Consider the following 25101-nt stretch of genomic DNA (forward strand, 5'->3'; position numbering starts at 1 on the left):
TCACACAAAGTTATTGTTAGCACTGAGCTCTTATTGCGACAGCAACCATGGTAATCAGTCGCATTCATATTTAAACCAACCATGGTTAATCAAGTTAAGATAGTATCAAATGAAAGGAAAAAAAAAAACACAATATGGCAAAGATTAGTGGTAAGCCAGAGGATTGGGAAAGTTTTAAAAACCAATAAAAGATGACCAAAAAATAATAAAGAGGGAGAAAATAAACTTTGAGGGTAAACTAGCAGGTAAGATAAAAACAGATAATCAGAGCTTCTTTAAATATTTAAAAAGGAAGAGAGAGGCCAAAATGAACATAGACCCCTCAGAGAATGAGGCTGGGGAAATAATAATGAGGAACCAGGAAATGGCAGAGGAGACCAATAAATACTTTGCATCAGTCTTCACAGTAGAAGACATTAACAGCATTCCAAAAATACTAAATAATCAAGGGGCAAAAGTGGAAAGTGGGGGGGCGTGGTGGGGGGAGGAAATAAATACAATAACTATCACAGAGAAAAAGTACTATGGAAACTAATGGGGCTAAAGGCCAATAAATCCCCTGGGCCTGATGGGTTGCATCCTAGGATATTAAAGGAAGTAGCTACACAAATAGTGGATGCATTAGTAGTAACCTTCCAAGAATCCTTAGCTTCTCAGGAAAAAGCCCCAGAGGACTGGAAAACTGCCAATGTAATACCCTTATTCAAAAAGGGAGGGAGGCAAAAAAACACTAACACCTGTTATTGGGAAAATGTTAGAGTCTATTTTTAAGGTAGCAATAGCAGAGCATTTAGAAATACATAATGTAATCAAACAGAGTCAGCATGGCTTCATGAAGGGGAAATCATGCCTGACAAATTTATTAGAATTCTTTTAGGAGGCAACAAGCAGGGTAGATAAAGGGGAACCAGTAGATGTAATATATTTGGATTTTCAAAGGCAGTTGATAAGGTACCACACATAAGGCTACTGAATAAGATAAGAGCCCATGGTATTGAGGGTAGTATATTAGCATGGGTAGAGGGCTTGGCTATCTAATAGAAGACATGGTTGGGATAAGGGGGGCATTTTCAGGAGGGCAACCTGTAACTTGTGGAGTGCCAAAGGGATCAGTGCTGGAGCCACAATTATTTACAATAGTAATGACTTGAATGCGGGAAATGAATGTAATATCACCAAGTTTGTGGATGACACAAAAATAGGTGGGAAGGCAAGTGGTGAGGATGACACAAGTAGTCTACAGAGGGATATAGACAGGTTAAGTAAGTAGACAAAAACTTGGCAGATGGAATATAATGTGGGAAAATGTGAGGTTATGCATTTTGGCATGGAGAATAGAGAAGCTGAATATTATTTAAATGGAGGAAGACTGCAGAAGGCTGCAGCACAGAGGGATTCAGGGGTTCTCGTGCATGAATCACAAGAAGCTAGCATACAAGTTCAGCAGGTAATAGGGAAGGCAAATGGAATGCTGGCCTTTATTTCAAAGGGAATGGAGTATAAATATAGCGAAGTCTTGCTAAAACTGTACAAGACACTGGTTAAACCACACCTACAATACTGTGAACAGTTTTGGCCCCTTATCCACAGAAAGATATACTGGCATTGGAAGCAGTGCAGAGAAGGTTCACTAAGTTGATTCTGAATATGGAGGGATTTTCGTATGAGGAGAATCTGAGTAGGTTGGATGTGTACTCAATGGAGTTTAAAAGAATGGGAGGCAACCTTATTGAAACATGTAAGATTCTTAGGGGGCTTGACAGGGTAGAGGCTGAGAGGTTGGTTCCCCTTGTGGGGAAGTGTAGGATCAGACGACATAATCTCAAAATACGGGATTGTTCAGTTAAGACAGAGATGAGGAGGAATTTCTTCTCTCGGAGGGTAGTGAAGCTGTGGAATTCTTTACCGCAGAGGTCTGTAGAGACTGGGTCATTAAGTATATTCAAGGCTGAGAAAGACAGATTTTTAATCAGTAAGGCAAACAAGAGTTATGGGGAAAAGGCAGGAAATTGGAATTGAGGATTGTCAGATCAGCCATGTTCTCACTGAATGGCAGAGCAGACTCGATGGGCCGAATGGCCTACTTCTGCTCCTACGCGTTATGGTCTTTATAATCTTATGTGAAACCATTTCCATTTTCTACACCTCAATCCTATTCCAATCACTCAACAAATGGCTGGTAACAGGAATTTCCTGGATCGACTTTAATTAGTTGACATTTGCAATATGGCAAGACTTGAGTAATTATTTCAGATTTGCTTTTGCATGGTTGCTTCTGTACAAGCTTGACTGTGGCACTTTATACACAATTTACATTATATTATTCCCATGTCACCCCTACAATGTTTGTAGGCCATGTTGGAAAAGCACAGTTGTCAGTATCTGCATTCAACATCCATATTTTGTCAAAATACAGCATCCACATACTTTTGATTTTTGGAAACAAAATAGTTGTCTGTTGCACTTTTCAGAATATTCTGCCCCTCCCTTAGGGAGAGCACTCCAGAAGAAATGGAAGCATTCTTTGCAAGAAAGAAGTATTAACCAAGAGTTCAGTAACATTTTTACTTCAAGGTAGATTACTTAATTTAGTTTAGCAGAATTCCTTCTATGTAGATACAGGGCCTGACTCATCATTCAAAGCAAATGCAGTCCAGTTATGTCTGACATCCAGTTTCTTTTTCACCTGTCTAATTTAAAGTTGCTTCATAGAGGACTCAACACTCCTTGCAAATCTCAACTATCCTTCCTTTGTTCTAACTTTATAGCAATAACTTGCAAGGAGCTGAGAGTTCAATATAAAAAAAGTATTTCTTTGTAACCTTCATCGGGTGTGAGAGAAAATAAAATAAAATAGCATCCTATCGTAGGAGTTATTAAAGGTGCTAGGTTAGAAGTTTCATCTTATTTGGTTTGGAGGTAATGATTGGTGAAATAAATGATTTGCCTCAAACTCATCTTTTAAAGTATTTCAGCTAATATATTGAATTTTACAGTTGAAGGACACCAGACATTATGTTGCAATACTCTTGGGAAATATAAATGCTGCTAACCAGGTGAACTATTGATCCCAACTGCAAAGAAAGCTCAAGAACTGCTGACTGGATTGCTCTAGTAGGATTAGGTATTCATACCAACAATTCAAATATCACACGCTTGGCTCCTGTAGCGAAGAATTGCTGCAAGTATGTTTATTGAAAATTCATCATCATGTTTTGTAACTAAGCCAGTTTGTATTTGTTCTGTTAATGTAAGAATGACATTTCAGTAGTTTTGAGTCAAACAGGAGTCACTATAGCTGGAAAGGTTTTTTTCTGCTATAGTTATATAGAGTCTCTGTGTACTGCATTATTTGTGAAAAATGCAGTCTGTCTCAGTTGCAAAATGAGAAAAGAAGCCATTTTATTTTGCAATTTCTTTAAAAATATTCTGTAAGCTCTTGGTCAATTTTACAGAAAGGTAAGCTTTTTAAACAGGTGTTAAAAAGTCCAATTGCTTCCCATTATTTGGAACCTAACTGCATCCAGTGGACTAAAATTGTCCATCCTTACCAAGGATTGAAAATATATACTCGTTTTTAAAAAAAGTCACCTGCATCTATTTGTGCATCCACTTTTGTGGTTCACCAATATTGTGTGAAAGACTTATTCATTGAAAAGGGCCAGTGTCGACCAGATGGGCTGAATGGCCCCCTTCTGTATTATACTTTAAAAAAAAAAAATTCTTTCACGGGATATGGGTGTCACTGGTAAGGCCAGCATTTGCTGCCTACCCCTAATTGCCCTTCAACTGAGTGGTTTCCTAGGCCATTTCAGAGGGCAGTTAAGAGTCAATCACATTTCTGTGGGTTTGGAGTGTGGACCAGACCTGTAAGGATGGTAGATTTCCTTCCCTAAAAAGGACATTCGTGAACCAGGTGGTTTTTTTACAACAAACAATGATACTTTCATGGTCATCATTACCAAGACCAGGGGGAGAATTTTCTCCACGTCCGGCGGGCCGGTCGGGAGTGGGTCCGAGAGCCACCCACGATCGGCTGCGCGCCATTTTAAGTGGGCAGGCCAACTAAGGCCCACCCAGCATGACACACATCCAGTTGCGCTCAGCATTACCTGTGTGTGTATGTGTGTGTGTGTGTGTGTGTGTGTGTGTGGGGGGGTGGGGAGGAGGAGAGAGTCGGGGCATGCGCACAAAAGAACGCTTCAATGCTTTAATCCCTGAGACACAGAGCTGTCTCAGAGATTGAAGCACTTTTTAAAATATAAAAATTTAATGAAACATGTCCCCTCATGTGACTGTGTCACATGAGATGGGACAGGTTTTCATCTTTCAGAAAATTCATTTTCATTTAATTCGTAAAAGCTTTAGGAAACCTCATCCAGCTCGTGGATGAGGTTTCCTAAAAGACATAAAGGCCACTTGGCCTTTTCGCCTGCCTGCCAACCATTAGGTTGGACGGGCAGTGTAACATTCATGTTAATTACCTGTTTAATGGTCTTAAACGGCCTATCAATTCTCAGCAGGCACGCAGCCGACTCCGTTGCGTGCCCACCAAACAAAACATCGCAAGACTGAGCGATGACGTCAGGACACACACCCGACGTCATCATGCGTTCCAACCTATCAGGCCTGTTCAAGGATGCCGAAAGTAAAATCCTGTCCTATGAGCTGTTGTGGCAGTGGGGAACTTGCAGTATGGTAGGAACACTACCTTTGTGTATAAGGCAGAGGCATTTAAGATCTAACCAGCCTGTAAGCCTACAACTGTATCTAAAAGGAACCAGGTTGTAAGGGACCTCATTTTGTACCTGGGTAAGAAGTTAGGAATGGGAACAGGTCACTATTATGCCAAGTTCCATCCCTCCAATATAAAGGTACCTAAATGTGCTTTAAATTACAGAATGAGTTTGCTGTGTCATGAAGAGATATTAATGTCTATAATGTTATTGGAAATTATTTTTAAATTGGATTAGTGGGGCCTGTGTGTCTGAGTCTTAATTGGATTAAAGCCAGTTAGTCTGGGTGCTTTGATGTATAGTAGTTTGAGATGTTAATTAGAAAAACGTAAGGAAGTTAAAAAAAGGTTAAGTGCAAATTTGCATTTATTGAATAAACCATTCAAAGGAACGGATAAAATCTTGCACCTAGCTGGGAGACACCAAGCAGTGTGTCTATTACTAGTAAAATTGGTGGAATCAAAGGATTGTTATGAGAAGTAAAATTTAAAACTTAGGAATACAATTGAAAATTTACATTCAAAGGGGAAGCTAGGTATAAACAGAAAGGAGTTTGCATATAAGGCAGAGGCATTTAAGATCCAACCAGCCTGTAAGCCTATAACTTGTCTGAAAAGGAACCAAGTTGCAAGGAACCTCATTTTGAATTTGTAAGGTCTAACGTGCTTTGCCTGGTGTCTGTTTAAAGTCTATGAGTTATCGTTACCTTGAAGATTTACGTGGGAGTGATTAATTTGAGGATTTGTTTAAAAGTTATTAATTTGTAGACATTTGTATGTGTTCAATTTGTTGCTAAATTAATAAATGTTTAATTTAGTTTTATATAAAAAACCTCTTGAGGCTTGGTGGTTTTATTCCTGAATTCAGAGCTGCATCTCAAACATACCAATTGAAAATATAGGTTATGACAATTGTTTAAAGTTACCCTCTGGGATTTAAACAACCAGCCTTTGCCAACTGCTGTGTCATATGAGCTGAAACAATTCTTTTTGAGTATAAGTTATTCTTAATACTTATTTCAAATTTACCTTTCACTCATTTTCATTATTGATCCCCTGCCCTGCCTTTTTTTTGACTTATGGTGTAATAATCTGGGCTTTACCTTACCCATGCTATTTAATATTTTGTATACTTTTATACACTGAATAATTAGAATGGTACTGCAGGAGTTTTCTGAAAGCAAAGGAGATTTAATTGAAGCGCTAACGTTTAGATGATTCTTGATTAAATTTCAGTGCACCAAAGTGCAACAAAAACAGAAGAGGTTACATTTTGAGCTGTTTATTTGGTTTGGAGGACCAGGTTTTTTTTTTATTTCCTGCTTTTGTTTTAAGGAGGATGTAGTTGAATATATTAAAAGACTATAATTTACAAGTTTTATACATTTCACAATCAAAAATTGAGTATCTTTGTGATGAGCCTTTTCAGTCTGGAGCATATTCAGCCAGGGAGTGATAATTTCCATGTTGAACACATCAGTCATAACCTGAAAGTGCAGTGAGGGCAGGATCAGGTTCAGAAGTGATATCATCACAATAAAATAGCCTTCAAGCACTCAATATCTTAAGACATTTAATAATACTGTGCAGAGTTGCCAGTACTGGCTCTCCATTCTCACAAGACCATTTGGTTTGATGTCCTTGGTGGCTTGTGTAACTACACTATTTGTATCTTTAAGCTGCTGGTCACTGAAAGACGGATCACAAAGTGACCACGGATCTATGTTAACTTCTAATTGGGATTTGGAATCTACTTCGTTAACCTCCCTTTAGCAAAGCAATGGGGAGGTTTCTACAAAAATAAAAACAAATCAGATATACGTCAGTTCCATCAGCATGCAAAATTCTTTATGTTGGCTACAATAGTGTAGATTCCAATCTACAAATATAATCCAAGCCAGTTAATGCAATGAGATCTTCATGATCTAGTGCCCTGGGAAATCATGGGGAGGCAGTGCATTTCTCAACTACATAACAGCAAGTGACTAGAGATACAGGAAATGGAAATTTTGGTGCACCTAGGAAATAGAACTAAAGTAATCAACTTCAACTTGATGTGGACAGAGGAATACAAGGAAATCAGGGACAGCCGAAGCAAACTGATTGAATTTGAAATGTTTGTGCAGCACTAGGAGAAACAGGCGGGCTGTTCCCAGGGACACACAGAGACAAACATCAACTGCAGCTGGAGGATCATCAACTTGTTGAAAGACACTCTTTGGTCTGCCTGAAACTTGTCTTCCAGTGCAAAGAGTTGTCCAGACCGAGTGTTGCAGACTGGCACATTCCAAGATCCAGGACTACGTGCTGAGGGATGTAGTAAAGCTTGGGGCAGCCACTGCCAAGGCCCGACGGGGAAAGGTTGCTGTCTAAGACTTTTCTGCCAGAGTGCACCGAGGGGCTGGGAAAGTTATAGACTCCTTAGGTTGTACGGCTCACAATAAATGCATGCATTGAATACTAATTGTATTATAATTGTATTGAAGCACCTCAGAGTGCGACATGATGTATGTTGATAGTGCAATGGTATTGGAGTTGTCTGACTGTAATGACCATATTGAAATGACTAATATTTATTGATTGTATTGAAGCACCTCGTGCTCCATGTGTAAAAATTGAATCTGATTACACTTTTTGTGATGGCAATTTAGAAATGTTTTGTAATGTTCATTCAGATATTTTATGAATAAAGTATATTTTTCAAAAATATACCTTTAAAGGTATAATTCTCAGAAATTTGGATAAACAGCAACAGAATTAGCAAACATTGATGAAACAAGCGAGAATCTAAATAAATGAACAAATTAATCCAAGGAATGGAGGCCACAATCAGGTCAGCCACGATCTTATCAAATAGCATAACATGCTTAAGAGGCGGAATAGCTTAATCCTGCTCCTAACTCTCATTCTTTATATACCTTTTTTTGAACAGGAGGTGCAGTTCTATAGCTGGTTTTCTAAATGACTACATAGGAACACAGGAATAGGAGTAAACCATTCAGTCATGGATTCTATTCCATCATTCAATGAGATCAACGTATCTAAACTCCATCCCCATGTCTCAGCTCCAAGCAAAAAAAACATGAATTGAAGATTTAAAATTATTAATTGAGCTAGCATTTAATGGTTTTTGTGGGAGACAGTTCCAGACTTCTGCAACCCTACATACCAATAAATGTTGATCCTTTGCTAATGCAACTTGTCCTCATCTCAAATGCTAGCTTCTTTCCCAGGTTATAGCATGGATGAAAGGGAATGTGATATTCAATATTAGTGATGGATGATGAACTCAGCTTTTTCCAATTGTAAATTTCAAGTCCTCCAGCTATGTGAAGACCTATATATACTTCATAATGATTTAGTATATCTAAAAGCCCTGTGATAAAATTTCAATGTTTACAAATATTAAAGCAGACTTATCTGGTACAGTATAATAGTGCATTGCTTTCCAGGCAGACTGGGACTAGCTTGTAATGCTGACTGACATTTGTAGTTTGGTGAGAAACATGGTTACGGCATGAATAATGGCAGCAATTGCAGATTAAATTGAACTTCAACACCTGCTATACAGTCTAGTCACAAAGTTTTATTAGGAGGAGGAGTGTAAATATCTGTAGTTAGCTACCTTTTCATAATATCTGGGAGTTGTTCATTTATCTGTTTTTAGAATGTGTGCATCGCTGGCAAGGTCAGCATTGCCCATCTCTAATTTCTCTGGAGAAGGTGCAGGTGAGCTGCCTTCATGAAACACTGCACACCCACAGTGCTGTTAGGGAAAAAGTTCCAGAATTTTAAGCTGCAGATGAAGGAATAAAAATTTGTTAAAAAATCAGACGATGGGAAATTTGGAGGAAAACTTGTGTTCCCATGTTCCCGATGCCCTTCTGCTTCTAGTAGGTAGAGTTTGGGGTTTGCAAGATGCTGTCGAAGAAGCCTTGGTGATTGTTGCAGTGTATCTAATAGATGGTACGCATTGCTAATTCTGTGCACCAGTACTGAGCAGAGTGAATGTTTAAGGTGATAGGTGGGGTACCAATCAAGTAGGCTGTTTTGCCCAGGATGGTACCAAGCTCCGAGTAGTGTTGGAGATCCACTCATTCAGGAAGTGGACAGTATTCCATCACATACCCACCTTATGCTTTGTAGATGGAGGAGTCAGGAAGTGAGCTAACTACTGCAGAACATCCAAGGTTTGATTTGATCTTGTAGCCACTGTACTTAACTGGACCAGCCACAAGTTTCTGATCAATAGTGCACCCCAGTGTTGCTGACGGAGTATTCACAATGGGAGGGAATATCAATGAATATCAAGGGAGGTGGTCAGCCTCTCTCTTGTTGGAGATAGTCACTGTATGGCAGTTGTGTGGCCTAAATATTACTTGCCTGAATATTGTGAAAGGAGCAGAACACTGCAATAAACATCATCGAAAAAAAACCCACACCATTTCTGACATGATAGAGGAAAGGTGCTGAGGATAATTGAGCCTAGGACACAACCATGACATACTCCTGCAACAGTGTCTTAGGGCTGAGATGATTGGACTCCAACGACCACAACCATCTTCCTTTGTGCTAAATATAACTTCAGCCAGCAAAGATTCTTCCCCACCCTTAGCCTGCCAATTCCCACTGACTACAATTTTACTAGGGTTCCTTGATGTTATACTCAGTCAAATGCTAAATTGATGTTAAGGACGGTTGCTTTCACCTCAGCTCTGGATTTTAGCTCTTTGGTCCATGTTTGGATCAAGGCTGCAAAGAAGACTGGAGCCAAGTGATACTGGCAGAACCTAAACTGAGCATCAGCCAACAGATTACTGCTGAATAAGTGTCACTTGAAAGCATTGTTGGCAACACCTTCCATCAGATGTTGCTGATAACAGAATGGACTGATGGGTGATAATTGGATTTGGGCTGCTTTTTGTGGACTGGGCATATCACAGCAGTTTTCCATGTCAGGTAGATACAAGTGTTTAGCTGTACTGGAACAGTTTGGCTAGAAGTGCAGCTAGTTCTGGATCACAAGTTTGCAGGGCGCATAGCCTTTGCTACATCCAGTGCACTCAGCTGTTTCATGAATCATTTGGAGTGAATCAAATTGGCTTACTCATAAGACCATAAGTAGGAGAAGTAAGCCATTTGGCCCATCGAGTCTGCTCTGCCATTCAATGAGATCATGGCAGATCTGATAATCCTCAACTTCACTTTCCTGCCTTTTCCCCATAACCACTGATTCTCGTACTGATTAAGAATGTGTCTATCTCAGCCTTGACTGTCATCTGTGATGGTGCAGATCTCAAGAGGAGGCAGAGATGGATCGTCCATTCAGCTATTCTGACTGAAGATAGATGCAAATGCATCAGCCTTCCTATGCTGGACTCTGCCATGATCGAGAACGAGGATATTTCTGGAGCCTTCTCCTCCTCCTATTAATTGTTTAATTGTACAACAACATTCACAACTGACGTGGGAGGACTGGAGAGCAATGATCTGATCCGAGGGTTCTGGAATTGGTTAGCTCTATCCACAGCATGCAGCTTTCGCTGTTTAGCATGCATGTGGTTTATAACTTCACGAGGTTAGCATCTCATTTTTAGGTATGCCTGGTGCTGTTCCGGTCTTGCTCTACTGCACTCCTCATTGAACCATCATCAATATCTTGGCTTAACAGTAATGGTAGCGTGACGGAAGTACCAGGGCCAAGAAGTTACAGATTGTGGAGAGATAAAATTCTGCTGCTGATAGCCCATAATGCCTGATGGATGCCCAGTTTTGAATGAATAGGTCTGTTTTGACTTTATCCCAAATAGCAAGGTGGCAGTGCCACACAACACAAAGTTGTTGTCCTCATTATGAAGTTGTGATTTTCTCTGAAAGGACCATGCGGTGGTCACTCCTACTAATACCAGAATGGACAGATGCGCCTGAGACATGTAGATTGTCAAGGACGAGGTCAAGTTAGATCTTCCCTCAAGTTGGTTCTCTTACCACCTGCTGCTGGCCCAGTCTGGCTGTTATGTCGTCAGAACTTAGCCAGCCCGGTCAGTAGTGGTGTTAACAGAATCATTCATGGTGATGGACATTGACATTTTCACAAGATGACATTCTGTGCCTGTGTTACCCTCAGTATTTCTTCCAAGTGGTGCTCATCATGGAGGAGTACTGCCTGACCAGTAGTAATCATCAGGATAAGATTTCCTTGCCCATGTTTCATCTGATGCCATGAAACATCATGGGGTCCAGAGGCAATGTTGGGGATTCCCAGGGACTCCAACAGCATACCCATCTGCTGCCATCTCTGGTGAGTGTGTCTTGACAATAGGATAGAACACGAAGATTGGTGATAGAGAAAATATGATTATGATTTATTAGGGCAGCAGGGTGGCAAAGTCCAGGGTGGGGAGGGTGGTGGTGGGGAAAGTGTCGGAGGGAGTCAGTTGTATAGTTAGCCAGGAGTTATGCATGGCGTTTTCCTGTCTAATGATTTCTGGGTAATTACACAGGTAATTAGGTCGGAATGTCCAAAGTCTCTGACTCTAGCACAGAGTTGGAGACTTTTTTTGGGAGGGTTCTGGTTGCAGGGGAATTGCCCATCAAAAGTTGAAACTTCCTGCAGAGTCCTTGTGTTGGGACTTCTGAAGTGTCCTGTAGCACATCTCTGGGATACGTCTGGTTTCTGACCATCTGATTGGAAGATCTGGGTCCTAACATTAGATTGGAAGAAGGACAAGTTGACCATTTACTCACCTGGAAGGAGCTTGGGGCCTTGGACGGTGGTGTTGGGCAAAGTGAATGGGCGCTCATATGGGAAAGTGAGTAAGGATTAGTGGTGATGAATGAGTGGACTAGGATGTCGGAGAGGGAACCATTCCTTTGAAACACTGGAATGGAAAGAGTGGGAAATGTGTCTCATGGTAGGATCATGTGGTTGGTGGCAGGAATGTTTGAAGCCAGAGGCTGGTGGATGCAATGTGAGGTTGGTTGAGGGCCCTATCTACCAGCTAAGGAACAGGCCTCCAATCCAAATTTGTCATTCGCAGAACAGGATGTATTTTAAATGATAAATGCAACACCATTGAACAAGGTCTTCTGCTCTTTGAACCATTAACAGCAATTCCATAGATCATGTTATGATTTTTCCCTTTATGGACTTTGAGTTGTCAGGTTTTGAGCAATTAGGATTTCTACACAAAATTACAGCACATTAGCACTATCCTCAGCACATCTCTCGGATCTCAGTCAAATATCAAGCAATTATTGGCTAATGAGCAGAGATAATGATCTCATTCTACTAAAAAGCTTGCAAAGTACAACAATAACATCTTTGTGCGAACAATTCCAGAGCACAAAGGTTTTTATTGGAAGAACCAGAATTCTGTATCTCTCCTAGTAATACCATGACAACATTTTGCTTTAATTCAAATTTTAAAGACTGGAATACAACATTTCTAATCTTTCAAGGTGCTGTTCCTCCGCAAATCCACAACTTCATATGTTGCTCCCACCTCCGGTGTTTAAAATTACATCTGATCTTTTCACAACTATCTGACAAAAATTGAGTGAATACAGTATTATTTTAAGCACAAAAAAAGTAGTAACACTGTACAGATTATACATTACCATTGATGTAGCACTGGAACTCTATTTCATTTCTACCTAACTTTAAACTTCTTTGAATTAACATGTCATTATTGAAAAACTTTGGTGAAGGTCAAGGATCAATATTACATCAGATACCAAAGAGGAAGCGATGAGTAAAATCAAGAAAGTGGTTTTGAAAACCTAGAAGGCAGGAAAAACTGGAAGGCAAGGAATTCCATGTGAATGAAAGGGATGTCTCAATTTAATAGAGTGTGGGTTCAAGAAAAAGTGTGAACAAATTGAATGGTGTATTTGCAGCTTAGAAGAAATGAGAGGAAAATTCAGCGGAGCACTGATCATAACTACACAACAGCTTGTAACACACAGTAAATGTGGAAAGGGAGAGTGAGATGCAAGAAGACACACACACACAGGAAAATAGGAAGGACCTCTTGTTGGAAGGCAAGGTTTCTTCCCCTGTATCCCATCCAATAGTTACAAAAAATGTTTAGAGAAGCATTTGCACATATGGAAACAGAATTAAGGTTAAGTATGGCTTTGAGTTTTGAGTTGGCCGTTAATATTGCAATGCACATTATGTTCTGTCACCTGGTTATCTATACAGGTGAAGAAAAGTTAAGATAAACAGCTTGACATTAAACATATTTTTCACAATAGACTTAGACTTAGAATTTGTACATTCATTGATTCTCACCTGACTGCTTGGCAACGTTCAGCCGGTCCTCCCATTCATCAAATTGTCCCAAACATTTGGATAAGAATGTCTGTGCACAAATGCAATCCAGTGGCAGAATTCGATTGTCATGTCCAACACGTAGAATAGGATCTACGACTATAAAGCCCGTACTAATCTTTTGATTATGTCTTTAAAGAAAAACACAAGAAATGCAGTCATTCTATGTTTCCTTCAATTGTTGTTGGAATTACAATGCTTATGTTTTATTAAAATCAAATAAGTATGCATCTTCCCATTCACAGTCCCATTCCATCAGCCCACCTCTGCCAAATTCACATTCACCCTGTAAAACACACATTTGAAATATAATGCTGCTTATGAAAAATGCATTGGCATTGAATCATATGGATACATCAACATTTCACTACAATGCAGTTTTTCGATAAACTGTACTAAGGCCATGCACTTAAAGCTACTTCATGATGGTTTCCATTATATTAAAAATGTGTTTATTCTCTTTCCGTCATGCTCTGCAGCTCTGAATGGGATTTCCTTATTCTAAAAGACTACAGAAAGCTGCCTTCATCGCATAAGGCTTCTCATGTAGGGCTAGTAACAGTCATGCAATGGCAGAAAGCGAGCTTAAAGATCAGTGAAATGGCCTTTTAGCTCAGAATCAACTTGATTTAGATTCTCTCAATTGAAAGATCATGAAAGAATCAAATATAATATTATTCGTCCCCAAAGAGGAGAACATTTACAGAAAGACAATCTAGCATTAATTTCATTGAAGTTAACTTTCAAACAAGAAGCTAAAAGTTAATACTAATTACAAATGATTAGCAAAGCCTAGCCTCTCTGGGAACGAGTCAACTAAAAAGGCAAGGAGGAATCAAAGATTAAGATTTGCAATTGTGAAGATATCCTGCCCAAAAGTGGAATAGGTTAATGTTGGGAAGAGAAACAGGAACTTAAAAATAACAGATGTGACAAACTGATTTAATGCTGTTAACTTCATCATTACCAAATATTTAATACCCAGAAATTTCAAGAGGTTACATTGCCTCAGGTGTAAATTTATAATTACTTTGAAAGCCAAGAGCGAAATATGCTTCCTTTCTTTCATTCACAGAATTTGGACATCACTGGCTAGGCCAGCATTAGTTGTCAATTCCTAATTGCCCTCAAGAAGATGGTGATGAGCTGCCTTCTTGAACCGCTGAAGTCCATCTGGTTCAGGTACAACCACAGTGCTGTGAGGGAGGGAGTTCCAGGATTTTGATCCCACAAGGGTGAAAGAACACCAATATAGATCCAAGCCAGGGTGGTAAGAGACTTGGAGAGGAACTTGTATGGAAATACTACCACTTGCATTAGCTGCCCCTGTCTTTCTAGGTGGTAGAGGTTGTGGGTTTGGAAGGTGCTGTCAAAGGACCCTTGGTGAGTTGCTGTAGTGCATCCTGTAGATGGTAAACACTGATGTCACTCTGCATTAGTGGTGGAGGGAGTGAATGTTTATTTTGGTGGATGAGGTACCAGTCAAGCAAGTTGCTTTATCCTGGGTGGTGTCGAGCTTGAGTGTTGTTGGAGCTGCACTTACCCAGCCAAGTGGAGAGTATTCCATCACACTCCTGACTTGTGCCTTGTTGATGGTGAGCACACTTTGAGTCGTCAGGAGGCAAGTTACTCTCTGCAGAATTCCCAGCTTCTGACCTGCTCTTGTAACCACACTATTTATATAGCTGGTCCAATTCAGTTTCTGGTCAATGGTAGCCCTGAGGATGTTGATAGTAGGGGATTCAGCGATGAATGGGAGGTGGTTAGATTCTCTCTTGTTGGATATCGTCATTTTGATAAAAGCAGTAAGAACTTTGCATCCACGTGTTTGGAAAAACACCTGGGGAGGCAGGGGGAGGGAAAGCTGGAGCTGTTGGTAAAAGGAGTCCAAGTGAAAATTGGACTCTGCCTAATACCAAAAATGGATTTTGCTGCTAATGTTGGCAAATTTGCTACCTAGTGTAGAACAGAGCTTCACAGGCCAAAAAGATCCCAGGTTTAATATGCAGAGATGGCTGAATTCCAACAGTGTTGTGGTAAGGATGCTATCATTAACCCCAACAGCCCTTGGCTAAGGAATGGAAAAGAAAACCAGATAACGTCCTTGCTCCTTTGCCTCCTGGCGGAATGTATGTGCTTATGGATGTCAAGTAAAGACTGATCAGGCTTGTCTGTGATGGTTTCTAGCTAATTCGTCTGCGGTCAATTCATGATAAATGGAGAGGATTCCAGAAATTAACTGGCTTTTGAATCATATCACTGGAATGATTCAGCATCCTTATGAGAGAAAATTGGGCAGGGCGGAGGTGGTGGCAAAAGTGGATTGTGAAAACATTTCAATGAAGAACTTCATATCTCAAGATTAGAAAAATTAATATTCATTTAAGCTCACCCGTAGCTAAAATAAAATTGAAATGATCCAGCTATCTGCAGATCAATTGCACAGTATCTATCAGAGTCATCTCCTCCTATTGTATTCTGCCAATGCACTAACTGAAAGTGATGACGGTCAAAACTATCTGTATCAACTGGATAGTTGGTATGCACATGGACATCCTTTCCTTGTAAAGATGGACCAAGGCGAAACTGCAATTCATATCCTGAGGACAAAAACAGAAAAATATATGTAACCAATTTTATTTTGGTTACAAGTGATCTGTAACAACATCATCTTACACGTGAAATGTAAATTGCACCAATTATCTTTAATAAATATTCTGAAAGCTTCAAAAAGCACCAGTAATTAAATTTTAACTGTCAACCATCAACTGGGCAAATGGGAACTTTTTTTTATTCAAGGTAATAAAGAATCCTCACTGGGAGAGAAATGAAGGCTCACACTTACATAGTGCCATATCAGGTTTTTCATCAACTCTTTAAAAAAAGCTCACACACATTAAACTGTTCAACCACTTTTTGCACAGCCAGACCCCATAAACAACAATGACATGAAGAAAAAAGTGTTTTTTTTTGTTGGTCAGGACCTCAGGAAAATTCCCTGTTTCTCAAATAGTGTTTTAGGACCTTGACCACCCATGTGAACAAAACAGATGGAAGCATCACAGTTTAAGATCTTAACAGTGGAAGGCATTTACCAAAATGTAGAACTACAGTAGAGCATCAAGCAGATAAGATGCTCGAGTTTTAGAATAGGGCTTCAGTCTTGTGAGTCAAGAGCACCAGGTCAAGCAGACACTTTTATTACTCATAATGACAGGCAAAAATTAGTGGAATTAACATATTAGATATCTATATTACCTTTCTGTGTTTGCATGCAATCTAGTTTAAGAAAATTAATTTATTTAATTTGATTCAATATCCATCATTATAAAGGGGGAAATGAATGACAATTAAGGAAAGGGGTCAGAATCTGGGAGCAGTGCATGAGGGAGGAAAACAGAAGCTTGGGAACAGCACTCTAGTATGGGGGAAAATGAAGAGTGAAAGAAAGAGAGTGAAAGATTTCATTACCTCAGGTACACCAAAACACTTCACAGCCAATGAAATGCTTTTGAAATGTAATCACTGTTCAAATGTAGCAAAAGTCACTATGTGCACAGTAAGGTCCCACAAAAGAAGTAAACAGACCGATAATCTGTTTTAATGATGTTACTTACAGGATAAATATTGCCCAGGGGACAAGTGGAGAACTCCTTTGCTGCTCTTGGAAAACTGCCATGAGACCTTTGGGTGGAAAATGGGACCTCAGTTTAAGGTCTCATTTGAAAGACAGTGCCTTCAAAAATATAAAACTCACTCTTAAATCTCTGCAGTGGAACTTAAACCTACCACCTTCTGACTCAGGCACATTTAAAAACTTATTATTTGGCACCACTGGACAAAACTAACTCATTAACTGATGATGCAGGGAAAAGAAATATCAGCAAGAAATAGGGGAAGGGATGAAGAAATATGTTGATGTGGACTGAAAGGGGCAAGAGAAAAAGAAAATGCTGGGTCGAATGGAAGATTGAAAAAATTTTTTAAATCAAACTGGATTGGAGGAGAAGCGAATGAGTTTGAACACAGCAGTGCTGTGGACACGAAGAGTATGAGGATAAACTGGGAGAGTGCAGGCCATGTCTCTGTGAAAGGTTTCAGGGGTTAAGGTAGACTACAGTATATCTGAACTGTCTGGAAGGGAACGGGAGCTGGGTTGAATGCCAGAGAATGTCTTAAAGCACATTTTGGTCTGTAGAGTACACTGAAAACACAAACGTCACTTTTTTTAAACATTAAAACACCATCAATTATCAGTTTCTTCACTGTCACTGAGTCAAAATCCTGGAACTCCCTCCCTAACAGCACTGTGGATGTACCCACACCACATAGGCTGCAGTGATTCAAGGCAGCAACTCACCACCACCTTCTCAAGGGCAATAAATTCTACCTAGCCAGCGACACCCACATCCCATGAATGAAAAAAAAAATCTAAAGTGAAACAATCCTGAAGATTAATCATCCATGCATCATTTTTGATGTACAACTTCAATATTTTCTAGAGAAGCATGCTTTGCTGGAGGCCATAATTCACCACTAATCTTGAACCTTCAACAATTAGATTTTCCCTCAGTCATTTTTTTTTTACTCGCAAATTAAGAAATACTGAATATATCTACAGCAACTAACATTTATATGAAATGGAGAGAAATCACCCATCTCTTTGCAGAGATGTAATCATAAAATGGTTGCCAAGTCAAAGGAGGAAGGGTGATCAAAAGCTTGTTTAAAGAGGTGCATCATGAGGAGCATTTTAAAGGAGGAGAGCCAGAAATGTTTATGCAGAATTCCAGGGCATAACAGTGAGGTGAAGGAGTTGGAGCCAGAGGAACTGAGAATTCTGGTGTTGCAGGTGGAGGTGTTATGATCCCAGCTGGTGTTTTCACTGGACAAGTCAGATCCCAGGGTGGAACACGGCTTGATAGATCCTAACTTTTATTTTTTGGTTTAGACGTATGGAGAGTCATAGGGGTCAGCTGATGAACTTTTAACAAAAGAATAAAACACTTGTTAAGCAACCAAAAGACGAACTATATTACAATACTCCTTCACCCGCAACCATACCTTTACAGATAGATACAGGTTCTTAAGGATAAGAAGTTACAAAAGCTATTTTATACTCTAATGTTCACAGTCCATGTAAACCAATGGGCGACATGTGGTCAGGCACACCACACTCTCCCGTGTCAAGCCTCTAGAATCCTGGCTTCAACTGAACTGAAACAACTTTTTCTGTTTTTCTCTGTCTTTGTGGGACCCCTGTTGTTAAGCAGCAGCACAGTTTTTTCAAAAAACCTTGTTTCTTTTAACTCCCCTTCAAGAGTCATAAAATCTCATTAAAATGCAGACATCTTAAAGTGAAAATAAAAATCAGGTTTCAACCTTTTAATTCATAAATACAGAAATACAAATTAAACTTAAACTTAAAGATATAACTTATTCTTAACACACACAACTTATTTAAACTCTCTATTTCCTAACAGGGGTTACATAAATAGCAAGGGGTAACACCATGAAGGGATTTAAAAATAAGGGCAGGAGTCAGCGACAACAGCGGGGGCTGACCTCTAACCAGTTTCCACATTTGAAAACAAAAATCAAATCAAGATGTGACATCACAGGGTAGCAGATAGGTGATTGGATGGTGAGTGGTGATTTGCTTGTTTGTCTTTCAAATTGGTCATTTATTTGTAATTTTAAAGGTTTTGTTAGCATCAGTGAGGTTTATAAATAGTAGCAGGCTTATCCCGAGCAGTAGAATTTGTCAATAAGTAAATTAAGAAAAACAATAAAATGAACACGTAAAAGAGAGCAAGAGGAGGCGGGAGCACAAAAGGAGCTAGCTGCGGTGCTGGGTCTCAGTGGACTGACCAGATTTGGAGAAAATCAAGTGTGACGTCATAGGGAACTAGAGAGGAACCCAGGAGATAAAAGAGTGAGAGAGGAGCAAGACTTCATAAAGAGGCACGAGAGGGAGAGGAGGAAACGACTGGTGAGTGACAGGTGAGTAACTACTTTTAAGGTATGTCAGTGCAGCTCGGCCATGTGGAATGTGCCTTCAATGACTACGTCTGCAGGAAATGTCATCAGCAGTAGGAACTTGAGCTCCAGGTTGCGGAACTTGAGTGGCAGCTGGAGTCATTGTGGTGCATCCACAAGGCTGAGGATTATGTGGATAGCATGGTTAGAGAGGTGGTCACACCACAGCTAAGAAGTACACAGGCAGCGAGGGAATGGGTGGCCGCCAGAGTATCACAGAAACATGCATCTAGTGCAGGAATTTCCCGAAGCTCTCTCACTTTCTAAACACTTTTCCATTTTGGATACTGGTGAGCAAGACGCACAGGAGAGGAGGAGGAAGAATGGAAATGCTACACTGGTAGGGGACTCCACAGTTAGAGGAGCAGACAGGCTTTTCTGCAGCCATAGATGTGACTCCAGGGTGGTATGTTGCCTCCCTGGTGCCAGGGTCGAGGGTGTCACAGAGTGGCTGCAGGGCACTTTTTGGGGGGGGAGGGTAAGCAGCCAGAGATCATGGTCCACACTGGGGTCAATGACATAGGCAGGAAAAGGGACAGGGTCCTAAAAGCAGGTTTTAGGGAGTTAGGAATTGAAAAGCAGGACCTCAAGAGCAGTGATCTCAGAATTACTACCAGTGCCATGTGCCAGTGAACTTAAGAATAGGAAGATTGAGCAGTTCAATACGTGACTGGAGAAATGGGAGCAAGGGGGAGGGCTGTAGATTTCTGAGCCATGGGGACCGGTTCTGGAGTGGATGGGACCTGTACAAGGAGGACGGTTTACACCTTAACAGGACTGGAACTAATGTCCTCGTAGGGACGTTTGCTAGTGCCGTTGGGGAGGCTTTAATTAGATTGGCAGGGGGATGGGAACCTGAGGGGAAATTCAGAGAGGAGAGGAGAAAAACTGGCAGTGGGAAGAAGGGAAGTGTTAACTAGTAAGGAGGATAAATCAGAGAGTAATTTCAAGGTAAATACAATACTTGGAGAGTTTGATAGAACTAGAGTAGGCTATAGTAAGTCATTAAATGGGGTCAGAGCAAGGGGGAAAAGTTAAAAAGCCAAAATCAAGATTAATGTGCATGTATGTGAATGCATGGAGTGTAGCTAATAAGATTGGTGAACTACAGACTCAGGTTGACAAATGGAACTATGATATTATTGCTATAACAGAGACCTGGTTCAAAGGAGGGCAGGACTGGACGTTAAATATTCCTGGGTACAAGTTGTTTAGGAGAGACTGAAATAAGAAATTTACAAATGGAGATGGGCAGGTTAGGTGAATGGGCCAAAATTTGGCAGATGGAGTTTAACATGGATAAGTGTGAGGTTATCCATTTTGGTTAGAAGAATAAAAAAGGCGACTTATCATTTAAATGGAGAGAAACTTCAGAATGCTTCAGTGCAGAGGGATCTGGGCGTCCTCGTGCATGAATCGCTGAAAGCTAGTATGCAGGTACAGCAGGTAATAAGGAAAGCAAATGGAATTTTGGCATTTATTGCTAAAGGAATATAGTATAAAAATAGGGAAGTGTTGTTGCAACTGTACAAGGCATTGGTGAGACCGCACCTGGAGTACTGTGCACAATTTTGGTCCCCTTACTTGAGGAAGGATGCAGTTGCATTGGAGGCGGTTCGGAGGAGGTTAACTAGATTGATTCCAGAGATGCAGGGCTTGTCTTATGAGGAGAGTTTGAGCAGTTTAGGCCTATACTCGCTAGAGTTTAGAAGGATGAGAGATCATCTAATTGAGGTATATAAGATGCTAAAGGGGATAGACAGAGTAGACGTGGAGCAGGTGTTTCCCCTTCTGGAGCAGTCTAGAATGAGAGGCCATAGTTTAAAGCTAAGGGGTGGTAGATTTAAATCAGAGATGAGGAGGAATTACTTTTTTCAAAGGGTTGTGAATCTGTGGAATTCACTACCTCAAGAGTGCAGTGGATGCCAGAACGCTGAATAAACTTGAGGAGGTAGGGAGATTTTTAATTAGTAATGAGTTGAAAGATTATGGGGAGAGGGCAGGAAATTGGAGTTGAGGTCAAAATAAGATAAATAGGATGAAGAGAAACAATTTGCAAAGAAATTACAGAGAGGTGTAAGAATTATCAAGTAATTATAACGGGGGGGCTTCAATTATCCAAATATAGGCTGAGATAGGAACAATGCAAAAGGACAAGAAGGGTGAAGGTTCCTGGAGTGTGTTCAAGATAATTTTCTGCAGCAGTATGTTTCAGGTCCAACAAGAGGGCAGGCACCGCTGGACCTGGTTCTAGGGTATGAGTTGGTCGAAGTGGATCAAACAATAGTGGGAAAGCATTTAGGGGATGGACAAGGAGCAATCCAGAGCAGGGATAATTAATGAGAGGAAAGCCAACTTCGATGGGATGAGAATGCATCTGAGTCGAGTGAATTGGAATCAAATACTGGTGGAAAAGACGGTCACTGAACAATGGGTTACTTTCAAGGAGATATTCCCTTGAAGGGGAAAGGTAGGATAAATAAATCTAGAACACCCTGGATGACAAGAACAATAGAGGTGAAGATGAAAAGGAAGAAGTAAATGTATGACAGGTGTCAGGTAGAAAATACAGTGGAGAATCAGGTTGAATATAGAAGGACAAGAGAGGAAGTGAAGAAACTAATAAGAAAAGCAAGGGGAGTGCATAAAAAGAGACTGGCAGCTAACATAAATGGGAATCCCAAGGTCTTCTATAAGCATACAAATAATAATAAAAGGCTGGTAAAAGAAAGGATAGGGCTGATTAAGGATAAAAAAAAAACAAGGAGACTTGCATGTGGAGGCAGGAGAAGTAGCGGTATCAAATGAGTACTTTGCATCTGTCTTTACAAAGGAAGAGGGTGCTACCAAGGCAGAGGTGAGAGAGGAAGTAACTAGTACACAAGGAATTTACAATTGAGAAGGAGGTGGTGTTAGAAAGGCTATCTTTACTTAAAATTGATAAGGTAACAGGGCTGGATGAGGTGCATCTAAAGATACTGAGGGAGGTAAGTGTGAAAATTACAGAGGCACTGGTGATAATCTTCCAGTCTTCCTCAGATACAGGGGTGGTACCAGAGGACTGGAGAATTGCAAATGTTACACCCTTGTTCAAAAAGGGTGCAAGGATAAAGCCAACAACTACAGACTAGTCAGTTTGACTTCAGTGGTAGGGAAACTTCTGGAAACTAAAGTACGGGATAAAATCAATAATCACTTAGACAAGTGCAGGATAATTAAGGGAAGCCAGCATGGATTCGTTAAGGGAAAATCACGTTTAACTAACTTGGAGTTTTTTTTGAGGTGGTAACAGTGAAGATTGATAAAGGCAATGCTGTTGATGTGGTGTATATGGATTTTCAAAAGGCATTTGGTACAGTGCCACACAACAGACTTGAGCAAAATTCTAGCTCATGGAATAAAAGGGAAAGTTGGCACTTGGATAAGAAATTGGCTGAGTGACAGGAAACAGTAGTGATAAATGGTTGCTTTTCAGATTGGAGGATGGTCTGTAATGGAGTTCCTCAGGGGTCAGTGTTGGGACTCTTGTACTTCTTGATATATATTAATGACTTAAACTGTGGTGTGCAGGGCATGATTTCAAAATTTGCAGATGATACGGAGATTGGAAGCAGTGTCAACTGCAAAGAGGATAGTCTTGAACTTCAAAGGGATATACATATATTGGTGGATTGGACAGACAAATGGCAGATGAAGTTCAATGCAGAGAAGTGTAACGTGGTTCATTTTGGCAGGAAGAATGTGGAGAGATGGTATAAAATAAAGGCAGAAACTCTAAATGAGGTGCAGGAACAAAGGGACCCTGGCATATGTGTACATAAATCATTGAAGGTGGCAGGCCATGTTAAGAGAGCAGTTAATAAAGCATATAGTATCCTAGGTTTTATTAATAGGGGCATTGAGTACAAGAGCAAGGAGGTCATGTTAAACTTTTATAAGACACTAGTTAGGCCTCATCCAGAGTACTGTGCCCAGTTCTGGGTGCCATGACATTGGAGATTGTAGAGAGGAGATTCACAAGAATGATTCCAGGGATAAACAACTGTAGCTGTGAGGATTGATTGGAGAGGTTGGGTCTGGTTCCCTTGGAAAAAAGGCTGAGGGGACACTTATTAGAGGTATTCAAGATCCTGAGGGGTATGGACAGAGTATATAATGAGAAACTGCTCCCTCTCAAGAGTAGATCAAGAACAAGAGGGCACAGATTCAAAATAATGGGCAAAAAGAGAAGTGATGTGAGGAAAAAATTTTTTCACTCAGTGCGGTTGGAATCTGGATCAAACTTCCAGAAAGGGTGGTGGAGGCAGGTTCGATTGAGATATTCAGAAAGGAATTGGATTGCTACCTGAAAATAATGTGCAAGTTTACGGGGATAAGGCAGGGGAATGTGATTACGTAGACTGCTCTTTCAGCGAGCAGTGCAGACTCTATGGACCAAATAGCCTCCTTCTGCACCGTAAAGATTCTATGATATTTTAAAATTTGAGACATTGGAGACAATATAGGTTAGCAAGTACAGGTGAGATGGATAAGAGGATATTATACAGGCAGCAGAGTTTTGAATGAATGGGAGTTTATAGAGAAAGGATAGAGACTGAGGGGCCAGCTAGGAGGGCAGAGTGGAAGCAAGTGGCGCTTCCAAGGTGGAAGTGATGCAGAGGATGGGAGGTTAATAACTCAAATTGAGGTCAAAGATGGCACCAAGAAACAGTCTGGCTCAGCCTCAGAGTGAACAAAATGTTTGGGGTGGGGTGTTGGTGGTGGGGAGAGATATGTTGCTAACTAAACAATCTTTTCAGTCTTCCCAGTGCGTAACTCTATAAAATTGTGATTCATTCAAGAATCTGCCGAAAATGAAGTCTGACAACACAAAAGCAGTGGAGGAAATGAGTAGAGCTAGTGCCAATGTTCACACAAAAGTTGATCCTATGACTGTTGATTGTAGTGCCAAAAAGCAACATGTAGATGAGGAATTGGGAGGGGGTCAAGAATGGGGAGGTACTTCAGATATGGGAATGAAAAAGAGAAGCCATTGCTGGCGATGCTGTGGCTACAATCAGATCAGTAAAAGTGGAAATAACCAAGGGTAGGTCCACTAGCTGTCTAGAGGACAGATGTCGGAGGAGAGTGGCAGTGCTGACACAGAAGTTGATGAATGTGACATAGTGTATTGTCCAATCATATAGAATGTTGCTCATGGCTTTGGTTAAGGCAGTTTTAGGACAGTGGCTGGGGTGGATTGGAGACATTCAATGAAAGAGTTGCAAGAGAGATAGACATCGATGTGTAGGGAGACAGCATTCTCAAGGACCTGAGAGGAAAGGGGAGTTGGAAATAGGAGTGGTTTGCAAGGGCAGAGGTCAAGAGGGCATTTTTTGGCGGGGTTGACGATGTCCCTTTTCAAATGGAGGACAATAACTGAATAAAGGTGCAATTCATAACGTTAGTTAACACTGCCACCAGGAAGAGAAGCTGATGAAAAAAGCAAAATACTGCAGATGCTGGAAAGCTGAAATAAAAACAGAAAATGCTGGAAAATCTCAGATCTGACAGCATCTGTGGAGAGAGAAGCTGGTGGCTGGTAGTACAATGGGAATGGGGTCAAACAGGCAAGAGACAGATTGCAGTGGACAAGATGAACACAAAAGCAGCATGGAGCAGGAAATACAAGACAAGTTAGAGAAAGACTAGGGCTTAGGGCCACAGTGGGGAAGATTTGGCTTGGTGAGCAAGAGGAAGCAGTAGAGGCAGCTAAACAGATGGATGGCATGACCTCTGCTCCATATCCAGTCAATTTGCCAGCCTCAGGGTCATTAACATATAGATACAGACAAAGTTCTCAGCCTCCGGCAGTGGGTCCTATCAAAATCTGAGCAAGGTTTAACCGCATCAGGTCTTTGAGTACTGGCACAGGTGCAAAACCAGGCAGCCTATGTCCTAACCATCAAAATTAATTTTAAAAAATACATAAATTATGAGGCCTCCACGTTGG

General features: G+C 40.6%; 1 protein-coding gene across 5 annotated transcripts in view; it reads right to left on the reverse strand.

The window, feature by feature from the left end:
* agla (amylo-alpha-1, 6-glucosidase, 4-alpha-glucanotransferase a) overlaps positions 1-25101 on the reverse strand; it is a 106296-nt gene that overhangs the window by 76550 nt on the left and 4645 nt on the right. For all 5 annotated transcript variants that reach the window (XM_041207897.1, XM_041207892.1, XM_041207893.1 and 2 more), the window contains exons 3-4: positions 15463-15670; positions 13032-13201 (exon numbers count right to left, since the gene is read on the reverse strand). In XM_041207897.1, coding sequence (XP_041063831.1) covers positions 13032-13201; positions 15463-15670 — 378 coding nt within the window. The remainder of the gene's footprint in view (positions 1-13031; positions 13202-15462; positions 15671-25101) is intronic.

The sequence above is a fragment of the Carcharodon carcharias genome, chromosome 16 (genome assembly GCF_017639515.1).
Source record: "Carcharodon carcharias isolate sCarCar2 chromosome 16, sCarCar2.pri, whole genome shotgun sequence".
In the NCBI taxonomy this organism is placed as follows: Eukaryota; Metazoa; Chordata; class Chondrichthyes; order Lamniformes; family Lamnidae; genus Carcharodon; species Carcharodon carcharias.